The sequence below is a fragment of the Callithrix jacchus genome, chromosome 11 (genome assembly GCF_049354715.1).
Source record: "Callithrix jacchus isolate 240 chromosome 11, calJac240_pri, whole genome shotgun sequence".
Classification (NCBI taxonomy): domain Eukaryota; kingdom Metazoa; phylum Chordata; class Mammalia; order Primates; family Cebidae; genus Callithrix; species Callithrix jacchus.
The window spans coordinates 54,394,231-54,420,987 of NC_133512.1; the positions used below are offsets into that span (position 1 = coordinate 54,394,231).

The window sequence follows — 26,757 nt, forward strand, 5'->3', positions numbered from 1 at the left end:
GTATGTTTATTATTTAACATTTAAAGGATTCAAAGGCATTTGAGGAACAGTCTGAAAACAGATTTTTTTGTCTTAATGTAAATTCTTTCATATTTGTAATTATCTTTTAGTTAAGAGAAAAAAATAATTATTAGAAACCAAAGTAGGAAAGGGCAGTGGTTTATGTGCATCTCGGAAGAGTTCAGCCTTGCTATTTGATGGAATGCCTATTATTTGATAGCTGCTGATATCAGGGACAACACAAAGATTCACTTTTAATTAAAAGTACCTGAATACCACAGCCAGACAACTTCTGTCCCATCACATGAATACTGAGTTTCAGTCTTCTTCCATCTCATTTCAAATACATTTTGAAATATATTTCCAGTTTTTAGAAATACTGTAATACCTAACAATTCCATTTCCAAATATTATTGTAAGAATCAAATGGGACAATAAATGTAAAAAGCATCTTATAGACTGTAAAGCAAGATAAAAATGTAAAGGGATTATAAGACTGAACCAGAGGTTGTCATATACATGGTCTACACTCTAGGTGAGAAACTCCAAAAATATGAATCTGGAGAGGGACAGCTGTCCCCTCTGCAGCCTCTGGGGAGGGCGGAGAGAATTCACCTTGAGAAGGATCTTGGGCACTGACCTTTTGGGATGTAAACCTTTGTCTCTAAGGAAAGATATGACTAGTGGCTCCTGATTTACAACTCTGGGAATGTCTCCATGGAGCTGGTTTCGTCTCCCTCTTCCAGTTAGCCTCCTTAAAAACTAACCACATTACCTCTGCAGAGGTAAATCTCTCTGGAGTTCTCACTATGCACTCACAATTCAACTTCTGTTTTTTGTTTGTTTGTTTGTTTGTTTGAGACAGGGTTTTGCTCTGTTGCCCAGGCTGGAATGCAGTGGCACAATTATGGCTCCCTGTAGCCTCGACCTCCTAGACTCCAGCAATCATCACACCTCAGCTTCCAGAGTAGCTAGGACTATAGGCATGTGCCACCATGCCTAACATTTTACTTTTTTTGTACAGATAGGGGTTTCACTACGTTTCCCAGGCTGCTCTTGAATTCCTGCGTTGGACTCCCAAAGTGCTGGGATAACAGGTGTGAACCACCACTCTTAGCTTCTTAATTTAATTTCTGAGGCTTGTTTTTTAGCTTAGGTTCTACATTCTAGTAAAAATGCCTAGAAAGCTCCAGCTATGCAGAAACATAAAAATATTTTCTCTGCAGTCCCACACTCTTATAACTGGGCATCTCTGAGGAAAAAGTGGACCTGATTATCATTATCCCTTCTGGTTATAGATTACTGAATCAAGGGAATTTTTAAAAAAGTTTCATTCACAATTGCAATAAAGTATAGTAGTGCTTAAATACATGCATGTTTTAAAGTTTAGAAATAGGCCATGATTAATGACAGCATGACAATCATGTCCTACTCCCAGTGAACAGCCTTTGTATCAATGCTTTTAGAACAATCACTAGTACCTTAAAAAAAAAAAATAGGGAGAAAATAAGAATCTTTTCTACTTGTAGTCATTCTATTGCTTTATTTGAAAAGAACTTTTGGTATTCCAAATCCTGTCCAAGTAACATTTGAAAACAAAAATCTGAAGGTCACATCTAATTAAACTCATCCACAACATTTTCACTGTCAGAAAAATATTCAAGACTAATAATTCCACATGGACCTTTGTATCCAGCACTGAGGAGGGTCTTGAGACCATGTGGTTCTTACATGGTGCAGCAAAGGAGATCATGGAAGCTGGGCCTCTGGTGATACACACAGGCTTTCCCCAGCTTTGCACACCAGGTTAATAGGAAGGAAGAAGAGTCAAGCAGAATGTAATGATAGTCCACGTCCAAGGAGACACCTACATCTCTACAGTGGCAACCTACCAGATTCAGGGATATTTTGAAGATTATTTTTCAGTTCCCCACGAAGCTTGGCTGTGCCCCTGCTGAAGCTATATCCTATATCTCTTAATTCTCTGTGTGTATCTGTGATTTTAAAACTCCATGAACGGATGTAACCCCCTGGATACTTGCTAGTATCCTTAAAGAACTGAACAGTGAGTGCTATGCTTTCATTTCTTGGACCTAGAGAATATTCATTTGAAAAAGGAATTTTTTACTTTAAAATTACAGACCTATTGGCTTAGCAGACATGCTTTCTAAAATAAATATCAATTTCCTTCTGAATAAATTGAACTCTTGGGCCCACAATAGAAGCGGAAAGGATTTGGCAGTAGTTATTCCGTGCTGACCACTCTTACAGTCTATTGCACTTGGTGGAGAAATCCACTAGGAACAACACAAAATCTTTCCTTCCCTTCTTATTTGCTTCCTTTCTTCTTTTCCTCCTTCCTTTTCTTTTTCACCTTCCTTTCTCTCCAAAATCGAGATTGGTAGAAATGAACTCTTGATGAATCTGAAAATAATTTTTCCAAAGGATCAAAATAGGCATATATCCTATATTTCCTCACTTTTTTTTAGCTCTAATTTAGTGGCTGCTATCATTTTTGGAAAAAACAGAATCACAAGTCACTCCTAGGAACTGGGAGAAAGAGTGGCTTCAAATTCAGTTTTCATAATCCAAAGATGCCATTTTGGGGGTAGCTGTTTCCTGGCATTTACATGGTATATGTAATATCTCTTTCGAGTAATGAACTCACTTAAATATATCTTGAATCCAGTTTATGCTGGGGCTGGCACCCCAAAATTAAATTGCCAGCTAAACATTCCAAGGTGATCTTTGTTGTTGTTATTTTAACTTTGAATACAGGTGTGTGAAGCATTCAGCATCTAATTGGATGTCTTCAAAATATCATTAAGAGTTCAGAAACTGCCAGAACAGATAAAGTATAAAAGGAATACAGAATTTAAGGCAGGAGTAACGGAAGTTAATTGAAGAAAGTCAGCTGCAATCAGAGGAAGAGTTGCAGACTTGTATTTACCTAAATCAAATGAAATAATTCTATGAGGTTCTAACACCCACTAAGGAGATTGAGGTTGTAAAGTTAGCCTCATCTAAAGGGTACCTGGAGACCATAATGCATAACAGCTGTGAGAAACATGTCCATCTGTAGCTCAGGGCCAACCCCTGCCCCCTACCCAGACATATCCTTCTCCCAGATCCTGAGTTCTGATCTAAGTTTCTAATCACTAAGTAACAGTCCATCTGAGATGGTCATTGTAGTGTTCAACTTTGAATCATTTGAGATGGTGAAACTATTCCCTTAATGAGTCCTCTCCATACTGAAAAGGTGTAAAATGAAATAGAAGAGGATCATGGAAATAAAATCCATGCTATCAAAATATAAGTGCTAAGTTTAAGAATAACATACATTGCTAGGTGTTTAAGAAAATTTATATGAATAGAAATCTGAAAGAGAAATGTGTCCACTGATTCTATCTTTAAATGTTAACTCATTTTAATGATCTAAACTCATTTCAAATTTGAGTTTTTAACATACAAGATATACTAAGCACATTGATAACTGTACTGGGATGTTTAGAGTCACTACAGTTAAATATTAATAGATTTTCAAGAGGTTTTTTTAAGTATGGAAAATTGTTTGCTTGTTAAGAATGTAAGTTTGTCAGGCTTGAGGCATTTGACATACTGTACTTAAATAGAAAACTGAATACTAAATTGAGAAATGCAGCTAAAAACGGGCCAGACAGTTATAAGGAATAAGTCTAATCTACTAAGCCTAAGCTGATATTTTTCAAAGGTCTCCATGAAAATGACTGCATTCACTGGGCCAGCCTTAGGCACAGATGAGGTGTTTTTCTATTCACACACATGTGCTCATCTCTATCAGTTCTTCTACAATGTGTGTTTCCAGTCAGCTCAGATGACTGTTAAGCAGGGGTTTTGCTCTTACTCAGCAACAGGATAGAGCTGCCCTCCAGGTACTTGTCATAGGATATGATTTCAAACTTGCTGTCATGCCATAATTTATCTAAAGCCTCTTTGAGAAAAACAGCCCATGAAGGACTGCCTGAAGTATAATCCATAGAGCCCATTCATTCTGCAAGATATAACAAAAGTCATCCTTGGATGAACAAAACTGCCAGCAAAATAGGCAAGAAGAGTATCATTTTGTATCCCTCCCATCAAACCTGTTTTAAACCTAAACAATGAAAAAAATAACCATTTTTATTTAAGGATTTGAAATATATGTAAATGGGCCATCTTAATCCTCCCAATAACATGAAGAGGTGTGTGAGGGTGTGTGTGTGTGTGTGTGTGTGTGTGTGTGTGTGTGTGTCTACATCTCCATTTTATAGATGAGAAAACTGAGGTACAGAGAGGTTAGGTAACTTGTCCAGGAAGATTAAGTGGCAGAGTTGGGATTTCAACCCAGGCTTTTAACCCTTTTGACACGGTGTTTTTATCTTTCACTGGAAGGTCACTGTGATACTTAACTATGAAGATGTTACTGAAGATACTGTATTTTAAGTAATAATTTTACTTTTTAATCTAACTTTTCCCTGTTCACTTCACATTTTAATAAATTATATTGCTATAGCATATGTACTTTTACATGCAAACAAATTATTTTGGAATACCAAGTAGAATGGAAATAATTAAGGAAATAAACAATATATGCATATATGCTCACTCACTAGACCAATTGAGTAATGGGGCAGAAATTAAAGGAAGATTTTTCATGGAATCATACAGATCAATACTATCCAAAAGAAAACACTATAAACTAAAATTTTCTAGTAGCCACATTAAAAAAAGAGGCAAAATAATTTTAACAATAATACATTTTATTTACCCTCCAAACCCAAAATATTTTGACATGTAATCAATATTATTAAATTATTAATAAGATTTTTTTTTTGAGACAGAATCTTGCTTTGTCGCCCAGGCCAGAGTGCAGCGGTGCAATCTTGGCTCGCTGCAACTTCTGCCTCCCAGGTTCAAGTGATTTTCCTGCCTCAGCCTCCTGAGCAGCTAGGACCACAGGAATGCACCACTACGCCCAGCTAATTTTTGTATTTTTAGTAGAGATGGAGTTTCACCATATTGGCCAGACTGGTGTCGGTCTCCTGATCTTCTATGTTCTTTTTGTTCATACTAAGTCTTTGAGTCCAGCATTCATTATTCTCCTACACGTATCTCAATATAGACTAGCCTTATCTTACTAGAGGCAACCATATTGGACAGTGTACACTGAGGTGAATGGGGAGTTAGAGCCATGCAGTGTTAGCCAAAACCACTTATTTTTTGGTAGGAAACCAAGGTCCTAGGAATTCAGAGACTTGCCTATGGAAAAGTAAGGACTACTACTTGGATTCTGGCTCAGTGTTCATCCTGCTGTTCACACCTTCCAGGTGAATGCAAATTCGTTTCCAAAGAGGCATGCCATCTCTTTCACTTGTCATTTTCTCGAAATATTATCACCTAACCCCATCTGAGATACATACATCTCACAGAGTTTTCCATTCAGTGACTCCACTGGAAACTTATCTACAGAGCTCAAAGTAGATGTTCCACTAACATCAATGGCTACTTACTCTAGAATATAGAATAGAATTTTATTATACCCTTTGGTATATGTTTTACAGGGTGAACAAGCTCTGACAACTAAATGTTTCCTGCTTTCATTATCTGCTATGCTGCCTGTTTAAAATCAGAATGTTGGCTGGGTGTGATGGCTTGTGCCTATAATCCCAGCACTTGGGGAAGCTGAGGTAGGAGAACTGCTTGAGCCCAGGAGTTCAACACTAGCCTGAGCAACACAGCAAGACCCCATCTCTACAAAATCTTTTTTAAAATTAGCTGGATGGACATAGTGGCACATGCCTGTAGTCGCAGCTACTCAGAAGGCTGAGTTGTGAGGATCACTTGAGTCCAGGGGGTCAATGCTGCAATGAGCTGTGATTGTGCCACTTACTCCAGCCTGGGCAACAGGGTAAGACACTCTCTTTAAAAAAAAAAAAAGACAATGGCACTGAGCACATATTTGAAAAGGGATGGAACCAAACCATATTTTTTTGTTGGGTTTACTTATTGTTATTAGCCTCGTCCATTTTCTCTGGTTGTCTTATGCTGGACATGTATCTGAGTCATTACGTATCTGTAATGAACACAACAGGGTAAACTCTTTATAGAGGGGGAAAAACTAAAGCCAAGACCAAACAGTGAAAGTCTTGCCTGTTTAAAATCTAACAGCCACAGGTTACAGCTGACCAATGATCTCATCAGAATTTTAACAGCCTAATAAGAATTGGATGAAATGCCTCAAAAAGATAACGTTACTCAGTCCAAGGATCCTTCTCTTCTTTTTCTGAGGAAGCCTCCTAGGGGTGGTGAGTGTATTCCCAGTTGACCCCCACAATTGTAGTGCGAACCTGCAGCTGATGGTGCTTACAGCCCACTAACTTTCAGAGCCCTGAGAATCCAACTCAATTACATTAAGCTCCTACTGGGCAGCAATTCTGTTCTTCCTAGAATAGGTTTTATAAGGTTCTGGGCCCATTATCAATCTACAGAAGAATATAGGCTGTCATTAGATTGCATTAGTGTTAACCAATTACTATGACAGCTAGAAATTTTTTTTTTTTTTGCTAGAGAAAAATGTCCCTCTTCTTCCCTTGTTCTTCTATTTTAATTATATGAATTCCTTTCCATCCTGCCAAAATTCTACTATAATTACAAATAATTATAAAACTATGATTTTATTTTTTTTTGGCTGTGCCAATGTCATAACAAGGTTTGAGGGAGGCATATCTCACACATGCCTGTGAACACACAATCATTAGGCTTATGAACTACGAAAGATCAAAATCATGATTCTAATTAGAAACTAGTTTGTAGTGTTGGTATGTGTGCAATAATTTGTAACTGCTGAAGCAGGGGGACTCCAGAGTTTTCAAAATACAACAGTGGCTAGGCAGCCAATCTTGAAGTCTATGGGGGGGGGTCTAAGTGGGCATCAGCTGTGGTGTAGCAGTGTGCTGATGGCCACCTGCCCTTGACAAGCTGTGGTTTTGCCTATAGTGAGGTAGGTGAGCACTCACCAACACAATCAACATTGGCTTGACTTTCATCTGCAATTTATACAAGGAGGTGATCATCTCTGGCTACCATGGCAAAATTCCATCAAACACTCTCCCCCTTTCTGGCTGCAGGTACTTAACATCCCTCTCAGGTAGTGCCTCAAAGGTGAGAGGGAGTGACTGTCTTCAAAGCCCAGAGACCAAAGAAAGGACAGTGTCATTTCTGACACAGTTGAATTTCTCTCCCATTGTGTACTTATCCATCTCTCTTTCTCTTATATGGTTTCATTACTTGTGTTTTTTTCCCTGAGTATGCTTATTTCTTTTTTCTAGTCTTAAATTTAACACACGAAGTGGACCATTCTCACTTCCAAACCACACAAAGTTAAACTGCTTTTGAGTTGCATATAGTCTCAGGTTTACCTTTATTTTCCTGAGACAGTTGTCTTCAATATGACAGCATTCTACTCTTTTCCAAGGTACAGCATAAAGGAAAGCCAGACTAACAAAAATAAGTAATTTGGGAATTATCTCTCCTCATCTCCCACCCAATATTCCTTAAATGTCAAGAAGAAGGTAAAATTTATCACCAAGGTATATAGCAGAAAAGAGAAGAAAGAAAAGTAAACAGCAGTGGACAACCTATGAAGTGGAAGAGTGGTCCCCACATGATTTTATAGTCTTTTATTTTTAGCATTTTGTCTGTTTCTTCCTTAGTCTATGATATTGAGATTATTTCCAAATTTCACAAAGAAATTTAAGCCTCATTAGATGCATAAGTAACTGAAGGTGGCATAGTATGTTGGAAAGACATCTAAACAGAAGGCACAAGCCCCAGATTGACACCAACTGCCTGCTGAATAACCCTGGGCAAATCAATTAAATTCTATGAAGGTGAAATTCTTCATCAATAAAGTACAGTATTATTATCTACCCTCCCAATCTTATAAGGATCAAATGAAGTGATAAATGTAAAACTACTTTGTAACTCACAAAAAATAGTAAGGCAATAATAATAGCAGCAAATTATTATCTTTATTATTCTTAAATACCTCCTACATGCTGAGTTATCATTTTAAATGTTTTACATGAAAGCTCACTGACTCCTTACACTGACCTTATGTGAAAGGTACTATTATTACCCTCATTTTACATAGGAAATGAAGGCACAGAGAGTAATTCATTTGTCCAAGATTTAAAAGTTCTAAGTGGGAAAGCCATGATTCAAACCCAGGCAGTTGGGCTGCAGAGCTTGATGCTTTACTGACTACCTATGCAAACCTCAGCTTAAAATTAGATCATCTCAGAAAAAAACTGGAAAAATTTGACAGCATGCTATTCAAAGCTCACTCTCTATGGGAAAATCTTTATTGAAGAGTAAGTATAGTTGCTAGTGCCCACAAAATCAATTAAATAGCCAAGTCCAGCAAAAGATGGTGGTCACTCTTACATGTGGACAAGAAAATCTTGAATGTCAAAAATGTACTAAATTGCAAAATGATTATTCTTTTAGACTTAACACAATGCACTAGCATTGCGGGTAGCCAGGCAAAAAATCTAAAGTATCACATAAATACATTTTTTATGTCTGAAGTATCATATAGATATATTTATGTTACATTTAGATAAACACTTATAGAAACAGTACATGTGGCCATAATTCTTCAATTAAGAACCAGTGGATTTGCCCAAGGTTAGATGGAGCTATAATTGGAGTAAGACCTATATAAACTGATGGTGCAATTTTTCTTTCATCTCAATTCTCAGCTTATCACTTCAGCTCAAAGATACTGACCACTGATTTTGGTTAACAATGTTAAAGGGGCCAGAAAGTTTAGATATAGAAATAAATGTGTTATTAATCACACACCCATACCTGTTACCTGCAGAAAACCTACTGGCTTCTTTTTCTTTTTCTTTCCATTTCTTTCCCTTGTTTGAATTCCTTCGCAAAGGCGCCCTATAATGACAGTACACAGTCAGAAAGGGGAACCTGAAATTTTCTCTTTTAATCTTCCTTTTACAGATGGCTTTCTTTCTGCATCATGAAGTGCTTACCCCAGATCCACAAACTTCCGCTTAATTTTTCCTCCCTGTACCGCCAACGAACTGGATGCCCTTAGTGATTTGGGATCTTTGGCATCATCTGGGATACACACATTTATGAAAAAGATCAATTATTATTATTTTTAAAGTCACAATTCAAAAGTCAATGCATCTCTGAATCTAAGAGCTTTGCCTAAATCCCTAATTGTAAAAGAAATAATGGATGCCTTCTTATACGACACAGGAGACATAACTACACTGAGGAACTCTCAGTTAAGCAGAGGAGGTCCTATGCAGAGCAGAGGCTCAACATTCATCACAGTTTTAGTTTCAAATGCATGGGAATGAACAAGAGAGAATAAACACTATCAGAACATCCTCTGCAACTTTTCTTTTGTTCCTTCTCTGGCTCCAAATTCTTGGCTTCAAGTGCCTAGGCTCTGTCCTCCATTCCTTTCTTGCCTTGGGGTTGCAGTGCCTTCTAACAGGAACCCAGCCCACTTTTCCCATATCTCCAAAGCCCAGTGCAAAACATCACCTCTGAGAGTCTGGGAGATTTAGGGGGAAAGTCAGAGTCAAAGTTTTCTTCTGTGGGCTCTCCTTTGCTAATGTCCTGTGACCAGTCCCGGGACAGAGGAGGGGAGGACATGGGGGAGACGTCTTAAGCAGGAGCTCAGCTACGAAACATTTATATCTTTGAAGGGACTTTCTTAATAGTTAGGTTAGAGCACAATTTGGCTGGTTCCTCTTAATGTGGAAGATGCCAAAATCTCCTCAGTGTTCAGAGTGGACTGATCTGTGCCTCTTTGAGTTTTGCTAGGACTCTCAAAGGTGGCAGCTGCTGGGGAATGGGGACCCTTGAAATCATGCCAAAAACCAATAGGAAAACAGGTTTGGCAAATGGAGTTCAATGTCAACATGGTAAACAATTCCACTGGTGGCACTTGTTCCATCTCAGACAGGGTAGACAACTCTTATGGCTCCACCCAAACTACTCAGCAGAGGATACTGATCAGTGTCATGTTTTAGAATATCCAATTAGCTCAAATGATTAACAAATGCTGTTTAAAATTTGATGTTTTTTTTTGTGTGTGTGTGTGAAACTCTTCCTCCCTACTTCTCTGTTGGTGTCTGTTTTTGTCTCTTATCTTTTAAAATGTTTTTTAAATTTCTAGGTACTTTCTAGTACAGAGTGAAAAGAGAATGGCCCCGTTAAATAAGTGTTCAATTAACCTTGCAGGTTAATGTTGCTGATGATTTTTGTTTACTTCAAGAGAATTTTCTAAACACACATTAATACCCCTAAAAAACATGAACTACATACACAATTCACAGATAGGAGTCTAGGTTCTAAGCTCTCAAGCAGCACAGGACACTGACACACTGACAAATACTCCAAGTGTTTTTAGCAATGAACTTTTCATATTTTAGTTAATGATACTCAGATTACAATAATCAATTCATTGAAATGTACATAATGAAATATAAAAGTCAGAAATATTCTGTGTCAAAATCCACTTCAAGCCTCAAATATTTATTATGCATATTTGCATCATTACTCTTTGGGTAACTGAATTAAACTGTCACAGATGTGACACAATCACATAAAAAAAAACCATAGACATGGCACAAACACTTTCTAAGGTGATTTTACTAATGGATTTTTTTTTAAAGCAAGATTTAAATTTTCTTAATAGAAGCTGAAGAAAAGAAAGTGCCAAATTCTTCCAGATCAATCCTAAAGTAACTCTTAATGGCTAGTACTGTGCATATTTAAAAGGGGACTGCCTAATTATTTTCTGAACTAGACGTAGTTGGGAGATGTTATAATGAGTGGCGAGAAGACCAGCTAAGGCAATGTACATGGAAACACTCTGTAACCTATTAGTGTTCCACTTATTTGGACATCTCGCAACTAAAAGCCTGATTTTGCCCATCACAGAGTCTGCTACTAGGCAACCTCACAACATTATCTCACACATTTGTCAAAGTGTATTCCCAGGAACACTAAAATGAATGCTTCCATAAGGTTGAAGGGGTTAAGAATAAGGAATAATGTAATTTCCCATTTTAAATTAATCAAATCCATCTTTAATGCACACCAGAACTTCTAGTCTGCATAAAAACCAACAATGGAGTGGTATGATTTGAGGATAAAAGAAACACACATTTTTTTTTATTTAGCTCTATGCAAGACTTCTATTAGGCTTTTTGAAATCTCTCCAATACTACCTTTGTGACCAATTGTACATCTGAGCCCCAAGATTGGGTGCCTCAACTTTAAGCTGTGGCAACCTGGTTCTCCTTTTCAAAGGTAGTAAATGATTTCCTGATTGCCAAATCCTAAGGTCTTTTACTGGACTGCATCTCCTTAATCTCTCTGTAATAAGATACTTGACTATCTCTACCTTTATAATGGGGACTCCCAAATCTACCTCGAAGCCCTGACCTCTCTCTTGAGCTCATGACCTCCTTTGTTAAAAAAAAATGAGTTAATCCTATTTCCTCCATCATGTTCCTAATTTCCTATTTTCTGTTAATGACAAGACCATATGTTCTGAGGCATGAAGCCTATGATAGTTTTGCCTCACTTTCTTCCCTGTGACCTAGTACGTCTCAACGGTCCTTGTATCCCTTGTATCATTCTTTCCTGTCATTGTCTGCTGGTCCTCTTTAGAAGGCATACCTCACAGGGTCTCCTAACTCAGCTTCTCCATACCTGGTGTCTTTTTCTTTTTATTCTTCTGCTTAAACTTTTTGTGGTTTCCTTAGTAATATGGTAAGTTATCTAAGATGTTTAAATTCTAAAACTATATACCTAACCTACCTGCTCACTTTTGTGTGTAACCACTCTACCCTGCATAAGCAAACTGCTTCAGCCAGGCTGCAATAGCCTTGTTCCTTTAACTCATATTATGTGTGCCTATCTCTGTTAATGACATCATTTTACCTTCCATACTTTTTCCTTCATTGGACACATTTTTTTTTTACCAACCCCAGCTGGATATAACCTCTCTCTCTTCTGAGCATTGATATAATTGTACTCTATCTATACATGCAGAGGCCCAATGCCTTTAATATGAAATCAGTCCTGTAAAGCTTTTAAAAAGCCAGGTTCTATTTACTAAGACATTGAATCAGTACATATTTTTGAAGACATTTTCTGGGTAAAATAATGTTATTAACCACACAAAAAATTAGAATAATTAAATTAGAATAATAATCTCTAGTAACTGGGAGTAGAAAATGGATAGTGCTCAATTTACTCTACTTAAACTTGACTGAACAAAGGCCCAGTGCTATGTAAGCCTCAAGACCAAAATTTTAGTACTGGGTTGCTTACAGAATAGACATGAGGAAAATATTTTCATGCCTTCTACTTCCATATAACCTGTTTTATGAATCTCAAGAAAAAAAAATCTTTTACTTCCTCTAATTTGACACTCAGTTAGATGATTCTCATTTAGCCAGTTATAATGGGAGTTTTCCATCCCAATTTCCAGTGATGTTCCTCAGATATGAAAAAAAAATGATGACTTGTAAATGTGGTATTGACACAATTCAGAAAACAGCCAACTCCTATTAGGGTAACCAGAGCCTTATCCTCAAGCCTGCAACCAAATATGGCTATAATGTAATCATCTTTGTGGTAACTTGATAGACCAAAAGTAATGGTATACTATAATACTTTTAAAAAATTCTAGATAAACGGCAACCAATGATTAAGCCCTTTTCAGAGTTTATCCAGCAATGTTGAGAGTAAGAAAATATACTTCTAGACCAGTCATGAGGAAGCTTTCTTTATCTGTCAGAGACCAGAGTAAACATTTTAGGTTTGTAAGATACACAGTCTCTGTCACAATGACTCAACTCTGCTACTCTAGCAAGAAAATAGACAGTATGTAAGTAAAAAAGAGTGACTGTACTCCCATGAAACTTCATTTACTAAAGCACGTGGAGACAGCATTTAGTTGATTAACCCTCTTCTAGAAGATCTGCACTAGTTACATGGAGAAATATATTAGCAATTCATCCAAGAACATTACTAAGCATCAATTATTTGCCTGTGTTACTTTGATCTTCATATTTTTTTACTATATGACTAGTTAGTGTTTACTGAAACTCTGGGCTGCTATTCTACAAAATTGTTCTCTATATTTTTTATATGACTATGTTAGTATTTGTTGAAACTCTGGGCTGCTCCACTCCCCTGAAGAACTCCCTTTAGTAGTGAACTTGTAGAGAGTTGAAGAGATAAATATACTGAACCAGGTAGGAAAAGAAAAAAACTAAACTAAAATACATGAAGGGGTTGTTTCTCTTATCCTATAACATAAAAAGAAAGTAATATGAATTATTAGCTATGAGATGACAAATGACTTATGATTATGAGAAAAAGTCATTTTTATACTGCACAAGCTGAAGTGTTAAGAAGTCAGACAAAAAAAATTAACAATACCTTTTTCTTGTAATATTTTCTTGTTGGTGGCTTGGTGGTAGCAAGGAGATTCTTCTATATCATGATCAGACTTTGAAGTAGAAAAGAGTGAAGTGTCTCCCCACATAGAGGAGAGAGGCCCCATTTCTGGGTCCAGTGGTTCTTCCTGAAATTCAGCTATGTGGTCAGACGAGAAGGGCACATTGCTAGCCACTGGGGTGAGGGGTGGAACACCAGAATCTGATTCTGGAGAAGAAGTTCTCAAACCCTTAGGTGGAAGTAATTTGGTAATATGCATGTGGTTATAGAAACTGTTTGAAGGCTGTTGGTATAAGAGATTATAAGGAAGGTTATGCCACTGAGTATCAGTTCTATGCAATACTTACTTTGAAATAAGACCAATCTCTTATTAGTGAATTCCCACGTAAACCAGTTTTTGTTTTTGTTGATTTAAAGATGAGAATGCATAGTTCATAACAATTCACCATATTAACATCATCACTAATACGTATACCCAAGACCTAAAGAAACAATTACTTGTACATTCATTATTTCCCACTAAGTAAAACCAACAATTGAATATCAAAAGCACCATCATGAAATATGACAATATGGATAATGCCCTGGGTTAGTTCATTGAATGAATAGAGAAAGTATCTTGAATTACAACAATATAAAGAATTCAGTAGACAAAGATGTGAACTATTCTAGCTGCTTCGAACTAGGACACAGACTCTGACTGCAGAAAAATCATCCTCCTTAATAAGCTGAAGGAACAATGATACACTCCAACACTACGAATCAGAAAACAGTCAGGGGTGCTCACCTTTCTCTCTAGACTGTCCTCCCCATCTGTGGAACTAACACTGTCATACAGTCTTGTCCTAGAAGGCCTCTGGCGTCTGTTCTTCACGGAGAGCTGGGCTCGAGTTTTAAGTGCTTTTGAATCCAGGCGCTCTGTCTCTGGGACTGCTTCATTCAAGTCTAAGAATATTGTAAGATAATCAGTGAGAGAAACCTTTGGAGAGAACTGATGAAGAGACCACAGACACTGATAAAATCTCAAGGTAACCAGTCACATTAGGTAAGAAACAGGCGATCACCATGACAGCCTGTAACCAAGAAATAACCAAGAAATCACTGGGACTTAGGAGGAATATACAAAGTCAAAGGAAGAAACCAACACTAAAGATGATGAAGGCACTAAAAAATCTAACATCCAAAAAGTATACACTCTTCCTGCAACAAAGAGTGCTAATTTGTATTGATTATTTATGTGTATGCATGCTGGGGAGTCAGATGACCAAAGAGACAAGAGGAAGGTGTATCATAAGTTGAGCAATCTCAACTTATAATACACCTTCGAAACCAAGGAGAGAAACCAAGGACCAAAAAACCTACAAAAGTCAGGTTTCCAGTTCAACTACAGGAAAAAGAAGTTAAATATCATAAATTTACTGTAGCAAAATTTACTAGTAGTCTTCAGGTACTAGACCATTTTCATTTTTATATATGTATTTCCAACCCCAAACAGTTTCTGAAAATCTACCTGTCCCTTTTTGAACCCTGTAGGAATTTACCTTGTCGGTAAATTTATGGTAGCTGGGGAAATAAAACAAGGTCTGGGTAACAAATGAGGAAACAAACAGTTAAAAAATCATAAGTACTTAATTTACTAGTATTGTGGTTGGAGTAGGATAAACATTTCCTTTTCTTTCATTAACTTCTAACTTCATGTAAGTTATTTGTATGTGCCTCTGACTCAACTCTCTGAATACCTTCTCTCCCCACCAGAAACGACACTGATTTTCAAAGGGTAAATGTTTAAGTCTTTAAATAATAAGACTAAAAGAAAAAGAGGAAAAAAAAAGAGTGAAGTGAGACATAAAGAAAATGAACTATTTACAATAAAGGCCACAGAGAGAATCCGATGTAGTCCTCTTTAGCCTGGCTCTTACTACCTTTAATTTTGCTACCCAGATTTTAAGTAGAACCCAAAAGTTAACATTTTAAAGAAGAGGTACCCATGAATATACCTAGATATTGGTTAAGGAAACGTACTCTCTGGTGGAATTTATTTGAAATGCTACTACTCCTTTCATTTGCATATGTAATCACTCCTTAGAAATAAAGGAGTTTGGTCATTAATCCTATTTTACGCTTTTAGAGTGGCAGTTATTAGCTGAAGTCATGTTCAAGGAATTAATAACTGAGGGCAAATAACTGAGTTGCAGAAAATTATTATGTACTTGTATTAACAGAATAAAACAATTTCTGATACGATTATTAGCCCAGGCAATTCCTTTTTACAGCATTATTCTAGATGTTCTCTAAATATGCTATATTACAAAACCAAAGGACGGAAGTACCTCAGTTTGTGCCTCTGTTATCTATGAAATCTAGCACTTAGTATATGGCTCTAACAAATAAAATTAACTACATTTTGCCCAGGAAATACAGCCATTGAATGATAATATTTAGAGAACGTTTGACTTTTCATTTCCTATACCTGAACGAAGAATGAATACTCAGAAAATTCAGATCATTCAAGTACTTAAAAAGAAAAGCTAAATATTTTCTAATTAGTAGTCTCTTTACTTTTTACGTGTCGGGGAGAAAAAATAATAATTCCTTGATCGCTTTAATTTCCTCCTTCTGATAAAATCTATATTTGTAGCTGCCCATTAAGAGTTCATTAGTTGTGATAACTGGAAGAAAGTCAACCTTGTAAGCTCTTGTTTACATATAAAATGTGGAACACCACATAGATAAAACCTATAATATAATTAGAAACACTGTATGTAGTACAAGCACGTTTGATGCCTTATCTAGTTCATATTTGGATTGTATGCTCTATAATACAAAGCATACCACATACTCTATCTCATTTGTTCCTTACAACAGCCCCATGAGATACGAATCATTTTTTTTCTCTTCTGAAGCTCAGAGAACTTGAGTAGCATGCCTTCATTTACATAACTAATTAATGAGCTACCATGATTATTCTAGTGTTTTGATTTCCAGGTGACTAGGCTATCCACTATGATTTAGCTAGTATTGATAAAGCTCCCATTGTAAGATTTTAATGCTATTGGACTTTGGTGTTTTTGGGTTATATGATTGGTTATATCATATATCAATCATATATGATGTGACTAGTCCAGGAAACTCATTTCTCCAATAGGCTACATGTGAAATATTATCATTAATCTTCTGTATATGTTAGAGAACATGAAAAATAAAAAGGATGACACGTTGAAAACTATAGTGTAAATTACTTCCTGGATGAAATTTTTTTGGTCTGGTTAGTTTAATAACAGCTTTAGCTACTCAGTGACAAAAAGACCCAAGGAAGAATCTCACTCCACTTTTGTAAACATGGTTTTTTGCAATAGAATGCTGGCCTTGAGGACCTGGCATGGCACCCAGTATCCAGGACTGCAATAGGTACTCCATTATTGGTGGTTGAACGAATAAAGTGAGAGAAAATATGAACAACTCATTATCAGGGTTTAATAGTGCAGAAAACTTACTCTGGAACTCCTGGCTCTATTACTATTCAGTAATCTGCCTGGTGCTTGTGTCGGACAACCCCAAAATGGCAATCTGGTGTATCCGCCTTAATATTAGCTGACTAGGTACAAACTGCTTGAGCACACACATGAAATTATATCGATTAAAGATGCTGTTAGCTGGAATCTAAAAAGCTGTGCCTTAAATCCATTACCCAAGTGGCCAACAACACATTGTATGCAATTAACAATTTTTGAAGGTCTGAAAGCAAATATCACAGAGCTACTTTATTGCAGTGATTCATGGATTATGAATCAGTAATTTACATTCCATCCTAAAAATTTTTTTTAACAGAATCAGAAAAATGGGATGGAGTCGAAAACTTTTGCCTTAATAGCACTTACATAAGAAGGAAGCTGTAAGGAACGCTGTCCACAAGAAGCACCTACCAAAGACACTGCATGTAATACATCCCCCCTTAATAATATTAGAGGACATGTGTGTACACAAGGAAGGAAAATATATAAGATTTGTGCTGCTAGAAGTAACCAGAAGGGTGACTGAGCATCGCATACTATCTTTTTACATCATGTAATACAAAAATCATAATATTACAACTCAAAAGAATATTAGAATTCTGGTCTAAGCTTATTTTTTATATAAGAAAACTGAGGCTCAAAGAAGATCAATTTGTGTACTAACTTGTATCACACAGTTAATCTGTGGCAGAAACTGAATAGAGCATAGGCTTCAGAAGCCTATGCTCCTTCTGGAAGGTCACTCTCGAGTTTGGAAGTAAATTCCACATATTTATGCCTTCTTTGGATCCTCTTCTTGGTCTTCCTTTATGTTCCCAAACAAAGTCTATAGCATCAGAAGAAACAAAAACCCTCAATACTGAGGGATTTTTTTTTTTTTGGCTTTAAGTATATCCAAGAAATAAAATTCTTACAAACAGAAATAGCTGTTAGTTTTATGGATGGCAGTGTGGCAGGGGAAATCAACTGGCTCAGTGTTTCTAAGTTATATGCTGCCAGATATAAAGGCTTAGGTGGCCATGCTCTCTCATTGTCATTCATTCTCTACAGATATTTTAGTCAATAATATACTGTTTTCATCAGCCCAAGACCTCAGTTCTTTCTTTCTCTTTTTTCTCTAGTGTGCCTCATTTTTTTGTCCATAAGGGTCAGTGGAAAACTTCCTTTTCCTCTTCTGCTTTCTTATCTATTTTTTTCAGATCCTCCAGTCTCTGAAATAGCCTACCTCTGACTTAATGCAGCTAGAAATATAGAACAGGAGAAGACTCAGGTGAATCAGTAAATACAGACAGATAAATACACAGAAGATATGAAGTAGCTAATGATAGTGGAGTTTTGAGTGAGTGAGACTCCACTCTATACCTGCATTTTAAGACTATTTTCAATACTGCTTCAAATTGGATCCTTTAAAAGATTTAATGGATTTGATGATTTTAGCAGCTGTTATGAAAAATGCTCTATGAAATTAGGATGTTATATATCATATTACACAGAGACCAGTTCCCTACAGTAATGGTGTGAGTCATGCAGTTTTTTCACTAGATTGACATTATTTTTGACATAAATGAAATGCTGCCCATGGATCAGATATAGGTGGCGAGGGAACTAGGGGAATGGAGCAGCATAACAATGGGGTTTGTTCCGTACGGTTACGTGCACTAACCCGCTCAGAAACAGCCATACCTCATGCCATCACAGTGCCTCGCCTGTGCTATTACCAACAGAGGTGCAGAGCATCATGAGGCACTTGGTGGCATTTTAAAATTTGAACAGTATCTGCCTATCATTTGCAGTCACTGCAAGTTCATAAAAAGGGGGCCCGCTGGGGTCGGGGTTAATAGCTTTTGCCTTCAGGAGGTAGGCTTATATATCTCAGAGAGGCAGTGTAAAACAGTTACCATGAGAGTAGACCTGGAGTTGTTCCTTGAATAGAATTCAGAACAAGCGGCTTTCCCATTAAATTGGGCAATTTATCTAACCTCTGTCCCTCAGGATCATCAATGGCACAACAGTCATAATAACAAAACATAATGACTATATTGCCATGAAGATTATATGCATCAATAGATATAAAGGTGCTTAGAAGAGTGGTACATAATAAGCACTCAATAAATATCTTTATAAAGAGATTAGCAAGATATTAAGTGGGTAAAGCAGGTTGCAGAACAACATGTACACTCATTTAAAACATTCAGTAGGGAGGAGGACTCAAGATGGCGCTGTGAGAACAAGCCAGGATTGGAGCTCTCGCTGTGTCCGCGGAGAGGTGAGTCTGAGCTGTATTTCCAGACTGATCTTTGTTGCTCACAAAACGGGGAAATTCCCAAGTGAAGAGGAGACGCAGTACGCCAGGCAGAAACTCCACCTGGCGAAGCCAGCAGCCGGGGTGGCGGCGGCCGGCCCTACCCAGCGCTCCGCACAGAGCGCGCTCGTCCGGGTGCCCCGTTGAACCGGCAACTGGAGACATGAAAGGGCTGGACTTGAGACTGAGCTAGACTTGGACAGTGGGCCAGCCCAGGGGATTGCAGGGACAGAGCGTTAGGGGTGGCCCAGTGGGACGAACAAAACCGCGATTTCAAACAAGCCCCGTGCAGACAGCCCAAGAGGCTCTGAGGGGGAGGGGCGTCCACCATTACCGAGGCAACCCGCCCCAACTGAGATACACGCCCATTGCTGACGCAGCCTGCCATTGCCGAGGCAACCCACTACAACAGAGAGACTCCGCCACAGGGTGTGGCGGAGAACAGCAGAACAGCAGAGCCAGGGCGAGCGTCACAACAGCAGGGCGGAGCCTCGGCAGGCAAACAGTGGCTAGTCTGCGTCCTACCTGGGCAGGACCTCAACGGACTTCCAAAAATAAAGCCCAAACACCTCAACACAGAGCATTTGAGAAAAAGAAGGGTTTTTTTAATGAGCTCTGTTGCAGCAGAATCAAACATAGCAGCCTAACAGCCCTGAATGAACAACAGAGCTCACAGCTCAGCAATCAAGCTCCTATAAAGTAAAAACTGTCTCCTCAAGAAGCTCCCTGACCCCTCTATATCCAAAAGACTGACATTAAGCAGGCATCATCCTGGGACAAAGATAGCAGAAAAAGAAACTGGTAGCATCCCTTGCTGTGCCACAACTGCTAGAGGTGCACCCTAGACAAGCAGGGTCTGGAGGGACCTCAGCAGTCGTACAGCGAAGGGGCTAGACTGGTAGAAGGAAAACCAAGCAACAGAAATACTTCATCATCAACATTCTGGGTGTCCACTTAGAGACCCAAACGAAAAGTCAGCAACTACGCAGATGATGAGCGGACAAATCCACAAAAATGGGAAGAAACCAGCGCAAAAAGGAGGAAAACACCCAAAACCAGAACACCTCGCCTCCTAGAAAGGACCAAAACTCCTCACCAGCAAGGGAACAAAGCTGGACGGAGAATGACTGTGACGAAATGACGGAATTAGACTTCAGAAGATGGATAATGAGAAACTTTTGTGAGCTAAAAGATCATGTATTAAATCAATGCAAAGAAACTAAGAACCTTGAAAAAAGATTTGAAAAAAGATTCGAGGAAATGATAACAAGAATGGATAACTTAGAGAGGAATATGAATGAATTAAAGGAGCTGAAAAACACAATACGATAACTTCTCGAAGCATGCACAAGTTTCAATAGCCGAATTGACCAAGCAGAAGAAAGAATATCTGAAGTCGAAGACCAACTCAATGAAATAAAATGAGAAACCGTGATTAGAGAAAAAAGCGCAAAAAGGAATGAACAAAGTCTCCAAGAAATGTGGGACTATGTGAAAAGACCTAACCTACGTTTGATAGGTGTACCAGAAGGAGACGAAGAGAATGAATCCAAGCTGGAAAATACTCTTCAGGACATCATCCAGGAAAATTTCCCCCACCTAGCAAGACAGGCCAACACTCAATTGCAGGAAATACAGAGAACACCACAAAGATATTCCGCAAGAAGAGCAACCCCAAGGCACATAATCGTCAGATTCAACAGGGTTGAAATAAAGGAGAGAATACTAAGGGCAGCCAGAGAGAAAGGTTGGGTCACCCACAAACGGAAGCCCATCAGACTCACAGCAGATCTCTCGGCAGAAACACTACAAGCCAGAAGAGAGTGGGGGCCAATATTCAACATTCTTAAAGAAAAGAACTTTCAACCCAGAATTTCATATCCAGCCAAACTGAGTTTCAGAAGTGAAGGAAGAATAAAATCCTTTGCGAACAAGCAAGTACTCAGAGATTTTGTCACCACCAGACCTCCTTTACAAGAGCTCCTAAAAGAGGCACTACACAAAGAAAGGATCAACCAGTACCAGCCATTCCAAAATCACACTGAATGATAAAGAGCATCAACATAATGAAGAATCTACAACAACTAACAGGCAAAACAGCCACTTAGCATCAAAATGGCAGTATCAAATTCACACATAACAATATTAACCCTAAATGTAAATGGACTAAATGCACCAATCAAAAGACACAGACTGGCAAATTGGATAAAAACCCAAAACCCATCAGTGTGCTGTATACAGGAAACCCATATCACATGCAAGGATACACAAAGGCTCAAAATAAAGGGATGGAGGAAGATTTACCAAGCAAATGGAAAGCAAAAAAAAGCAGGAGTTGCAATTCTCATCTCTGATAAAATAGACTTTAAAGCAACAAAGATCAAAAGAGACAAAGAAGGCCATTACATAATGGTAAAAGGATCGATACAACAAGAAGAGCTAATGATCCTAAACATATATGGACCCAATGCAGGAGCACCCAGATACATAAGGCAAGTTCTTAATGACTTACAAAAGGACTTAGCCTCCCACACAATAATAGTGGGAGACTTTAACACTCCACTGTCAATACTAGACAGATCAACCAGACAGAAAATCAACAAGGATATCCAGGGCTTGAACTCCGACCCAGAGCAAGCAAACCTGATAGACATTTTACAGAACTCTTCACCCCAAATCCACAGAATACACATTCTTCTCAGCACCACATCACACCTACTCTAAAATTGACCACATAATTGGAAGTAAAGCACTGCTCAACAAATGCAAAACAACTGAAATCATAACAAACAGCCTCTCAGATTATAGTGCAATCAAGTTAGAACTCAGAATTCAGAAATCGACCCAGAACCGGACAGCTTCATGGAAACTGAACAACTGGCTCTTGAATGTTGACTGGGTAAACAATGAAATGAAGGCAGAAATAAAGAAGTTCTTCGAAACCAATGAGAACGAAGACACAACGTGCCAGAACCTCTGGGACACATTTAAAGCAGTCTCTAGAGGAAAGTATATAGCAATAAGTGCCCATATGAGGAGAATGGAGAGATCCAAAATTGACACCCTATCGTCAAAATTGAAAGAGCTAGAGGAGCAAGATCAAAAAAACTCAAAACCCAGCAGAAGACAAGAAATAACTAAGATCAGAGCTGAGCTGAAGGAGATTGAGACATGAAAAACCCTTCAAAAAATCAATAAATCCAAGAGCTGGTTTTTTGAAAAGATCAACAAAATAGACAGACCACTAGCCAGATTGATTAAAAAGAAAAGAGAGAACAACCAAATAGATGCAATAAAAAATGATAAAGGGCAAATCACCACAGATTCCACAGAAATTCAAACCATCATCAGAGAATATTACAAACAACTCTATGCGCATAAACTAGTAAACCTGGAAGAAATGGATAAATTCCTGGACTCCTGTGTCCTCCCAAGCCTAAACCAGGAGGAAGCTGAAACTATGAATAGACCATAACAAGGTCTGAAGTTGAGGCAGCAATTAAGAGCCTACCACACAAAAAAAGCCCAGGTCCAGACGGGTTCACACCCGAATTCTACCAGACACACATAGAGGAGCTGGTACCATTCCTTCTAAAACTATTTCAAACAATCCAAAAAGAGGGAATCCTTCCCAAATCATTTTATGAGACCAACATCAATCTGATACCAAAACCCGGCAGAGACCCAACGAGAAAAGAAAACTTCAGGCCAATATCCATGATGAACATAGATGCAAAAATCTTCAATAAAATATTGGCAAGCTGATTGCAATAGCAAATCAAAAAACTTATTCATCATGATTAAGTAGGATTCATCCCGGGGATGCAAGGCTGGTTCAACATACGCAAGTCTATCAACGTAATTCACCACATAAACAGAACCAAAAACAAAAACCACATGATTATCTCAATTGACGCAGAGAAGGCATTCGACAAAATTCAACAGCCCTTTATGCTAAAAACCCTCAATAAACTTGGTATCGATGGAACGTATCTCAAAGTAATAAAAACTATTTATGACAAACCAACAGCCAATATCATACTGAATTGGCAAAAACTGGAAGCATTCCCTTTGAAATCCGGCACTAGACAAGGATGCCCTCTTTCACCACTCCTATTCAATATAGTACTGGAAGTTCTAGCCAGAGCAATCAGGCAAGAAAAAGAAATAAAGGGTATTCAAATAGGAAAGGTGGAAGCCAAATTGTCTCTATTTGCAGACGACATGATAGTATACCTAGAAGACCCCATTGCCTCTGCCCAAAAACTCCTGAAACTGATAAGCAACTTCAGCAAAGTCTCAGGATATAAAATCAATGTGCAAAAATCACAAGCATTCGTCTACACCAATAACAGACTTAAAGAAAGCCAAATCAAGAGCGAACTGCCATTCGCAATTGCTACAAAAAGAATAAAATACCTTGGAATACAACTCACAAGGAACGTAAGAGACCTCTTCAAGGAGAACTACAAACCACTGCTCAATGAAATCTGAGAGGACACAAACAGATAAAGAAACATTCCATGTTCATGGTTAGGAAGAATTAATATTGTGAAAATGGCTATACTGCCCAAAGTAATTTACAGAATCACCGCTATCCCCATCAAGCTACCATTGACTTTCTTCACAGAACTGGAAAAAACCACCATGAACTTCATATGGAACCAAAAGAGAGCCCGCATAGCCAAGTCAATTCTAAGCAAAAAGAACACAGCAGGGGGCATCACACTACCGGATTTCAAACTATACTACAAGGCTACATTAATCAAAACAGCATGGTACTGGTACCAAAACAGAGATATAGACCAATGGAACAAAACAGAGGCACCGGAGGCAACACAACATACATACAACTATACAATCTTTGATAAACCTGACAAAAACAAGCAATGGGGAAAGGACTCCATGTTTAACAAATGGTGTTGGGAAAACTGGCTAGCCATGTGCAGAAAGCAGAAACTGGACCCCTTCCTGACACCTTACACTAAAATTAACTCCAGATGGATTAAAGACTTAAACATAAGACCTGGCACCATAAAAACCCTAGAAGGAAATCCAGGCAAAACTATCCAGGACATAGGAGTAGGCAAGGACTTCATGACCAAAACACCAAAAGCATTGGCAACAAAAGCCAAAATAGACAAATGAGACCTAATGAAACTCCACAGCTTCTGCACGGCAAAAGAAACAGTCACTAGAGTGGATTGGCAACCAACAGAATGGGAAAAAATTTTCGCAGTCTACCCATCTGACAAAGGGCTGATATCCAGAATTTACAAAGAACTCAAACAGATTTACAGGAAAAAAACAAACAAGCCCATTCAAAAGTGGGCAAAGGATATGAACAGATACTTTACGAAAGAAGACATATATGAGGCCAACAATCATATGAAAAAATGCTCATCGTCACTGGTCATCAGAGAGATGCAAATCAAAACCACACTGAGATACCATCTCACGCCAGTTAGAATGGCGATCATTAAAAAATCTGGAGACAACAGATGCTGGAGAGGATGTGGAGAAAAAGGAACACTTTTACACTGTTGGTGGGAGTGTAAATTAGTTCAGCCATTGTGGAAGACAGTGTGGCGATTCCTCAAGGCCTTAGAAATAGAAATTCCATTTGACCCAGCAATCCCATTACTGGGTATATATCCAAAAGACTATAAATCGTTCTACTATAAGGACACATGTACACGAATGTTCATTGCAGCACTGTTTACAATAGCAAAGACCTGGAATCAACCCAAATGCCCATTGATAATAGACTGGATTGGAAAAATGTGGCACATATACACCATGGAATATTATGCAGCAATCAGAAATGATGAGTTTGTGTCGTTTGTAGGGACATGGATGAATCTGGAGAACATTGTCCTCAGCAAACTGACACAAGAACAGAAAATGAAACACCACATATTCTCACTCATAGGCGGGTGATGAAAAATGAGAACACATGGACACAGAAAGGGGAGTACTAAACACTGGGGTCTATTGGGGGGAAAAGGGGAGGGCCAGTGGGAGGGGGAGGTGGGGAGGGATAGCCTGGGGAGAAATGCCAAATGTGGGTGAAGGGGAGAAGAAAAGCAAAGCACACTGCCATGTGTGTACCTACGCAACTGTCTTGCATGCTCTGCTCATGTACCCCAAAACCTAAAATCCAATAAAAAATTAAAAAAAAAAAAGACTAAAAAAAAATAAAACATTCAGTAAACATTAACACAAAATCTCTTTTATAGTGGTAAACATATGCATATAGTTGCATAGAAAAACTGCAAAGATATACTTCCTACTAATACTAGTGGTTACTTCTAAAGAAGGTGTTAGATTAGGGGATGTTGGTCAAAGGGTACTTTAATCTTATTTGTGATGTTAAAAAATTTGGTATTATATTTTGTAATTGATTACATTTATGTATTACTTGTGTAGTTAAAATTAATAAAAACAGAAAAAACATATATTTAATAATTTTCTCTTAAACATATGGTGTCCTAGGACTCAGTCTCTCCACGTGTTGATATAGCACAGGGAACTTTGTTAAAATCTGCGTGACTCTCAGTCCTTTCCATGTGAGAAGGCTGCTCTTTCGTTACATGTGCGGTGTTTGTTTGCCTGACTTGCTACCTTACTAACTGCCAGATAATTTGGCCTAAGGCCTATGGCTTAGCTTTTAGTTATTACTTCATTTTCGTATTGTTTATGAGGAAGATGTACTGAATTAGACACGGTTATGGAGGAAGTGTATCTTTCAAAAGTTCCAGAATAAGCAGAAGATTACTGCTATTTTCTAATCTTCTAACTTGGTCTGAGCTTATTGTTTTATGAACTATACATTTAATTTGCTAATCATTGAAAGAATATTAAGAAATTCCTTTTTAGGTTTTTTTATCAATACATGTAATCTCAAAACTATCTGTATAGCCTTTGAAACATAAGTTAGTTATTTGTTTTGGTGTAGTGCTTCTCTAGTACAATCTGACATCTAACATAGCCTTCTTCAGTTTATGATCAGCCTACATTCCTGTTTTCAGTGGGTGGAGAGGTTTAAATTCTGTTATCCACATATCAAAAACAACTCTTCAGTAATACCACTAGACCACCTGGAAAGGTAGTGACTATTAGCCAGAAAAAACTATAGGAAATGTCCTAACTGCTATCAAATATCATTTGAAACACTTGTAAAAGTTGCTTGTTTCTAGACTATGAAAGGATATGAAATTTGAATTTGGACCACAGGGAAAGGCGTTTAAACATCTCAGGGTTCTTTCAGTTTCAGATGTCTTTAGATTCTGATAGAAAAGAGATCTGCATAACCTAAAATCCAGAGAAATAGAAAAATCTAATCAAATGGCAAACTGGTTGGGGACTGCAGGCATCTAAGAGTAGAACTATGACATCACGTGCATA

General features: G+C 38.0%; 1 protein-coding gene and 1 pseudogene across 36 annotated transcripts in view; both read right to left on the reverse strand.

The window, feature by feature from the left end:
* The window catches only part of PPP1R9A (protein phosphatase 1 regulatory subunit 9A), a 370,852-nt gene that overhangs the window by 13,439 nt on the left and 330,656 nt on the right, over positions 1-26,757 (reverse strand). For 20 of the 36 annotated variants that reach the window (XR_013523941.1, XM_035253841.3, XM_054237286.2 and 17 more), the window contains 4 exons: positions 14,324-14,481; positions 13,519-13,819; positions 9,072-9,159; positions 8,890-8,973 (listed from right to left, as the gene is read on the reverse strand). Coding sequence is in view for 35 of the 36 variants with exons in the window: in XM_035253841.3 (XP_035109732.3) it covers positions 8,890-8,973; positions 9,072-9,159; positions 13,519-13,819; positions 14,324-14,481 (631 nt within the window). In the remaining variant the exon portion in view is untranslated. Of the gene's footprint in view, positions 1-1,140; positions 2,425-8,889; positions 8,974-9,071; positions 9,160-13,518; positions 13,820-14,323; positions 14,482-26,757 lie in introns of those variants that run through there. The other 16 variants (XM_035253851.3, XM_078342747.1, XM_078342746.1 and 13 more) reach the window with 3 other exon arrangements.
* On the reverse strand, positions 6,701-6,796 carry LOC118144017 (small nucleolar RNA U13; annotated as a pseudogene).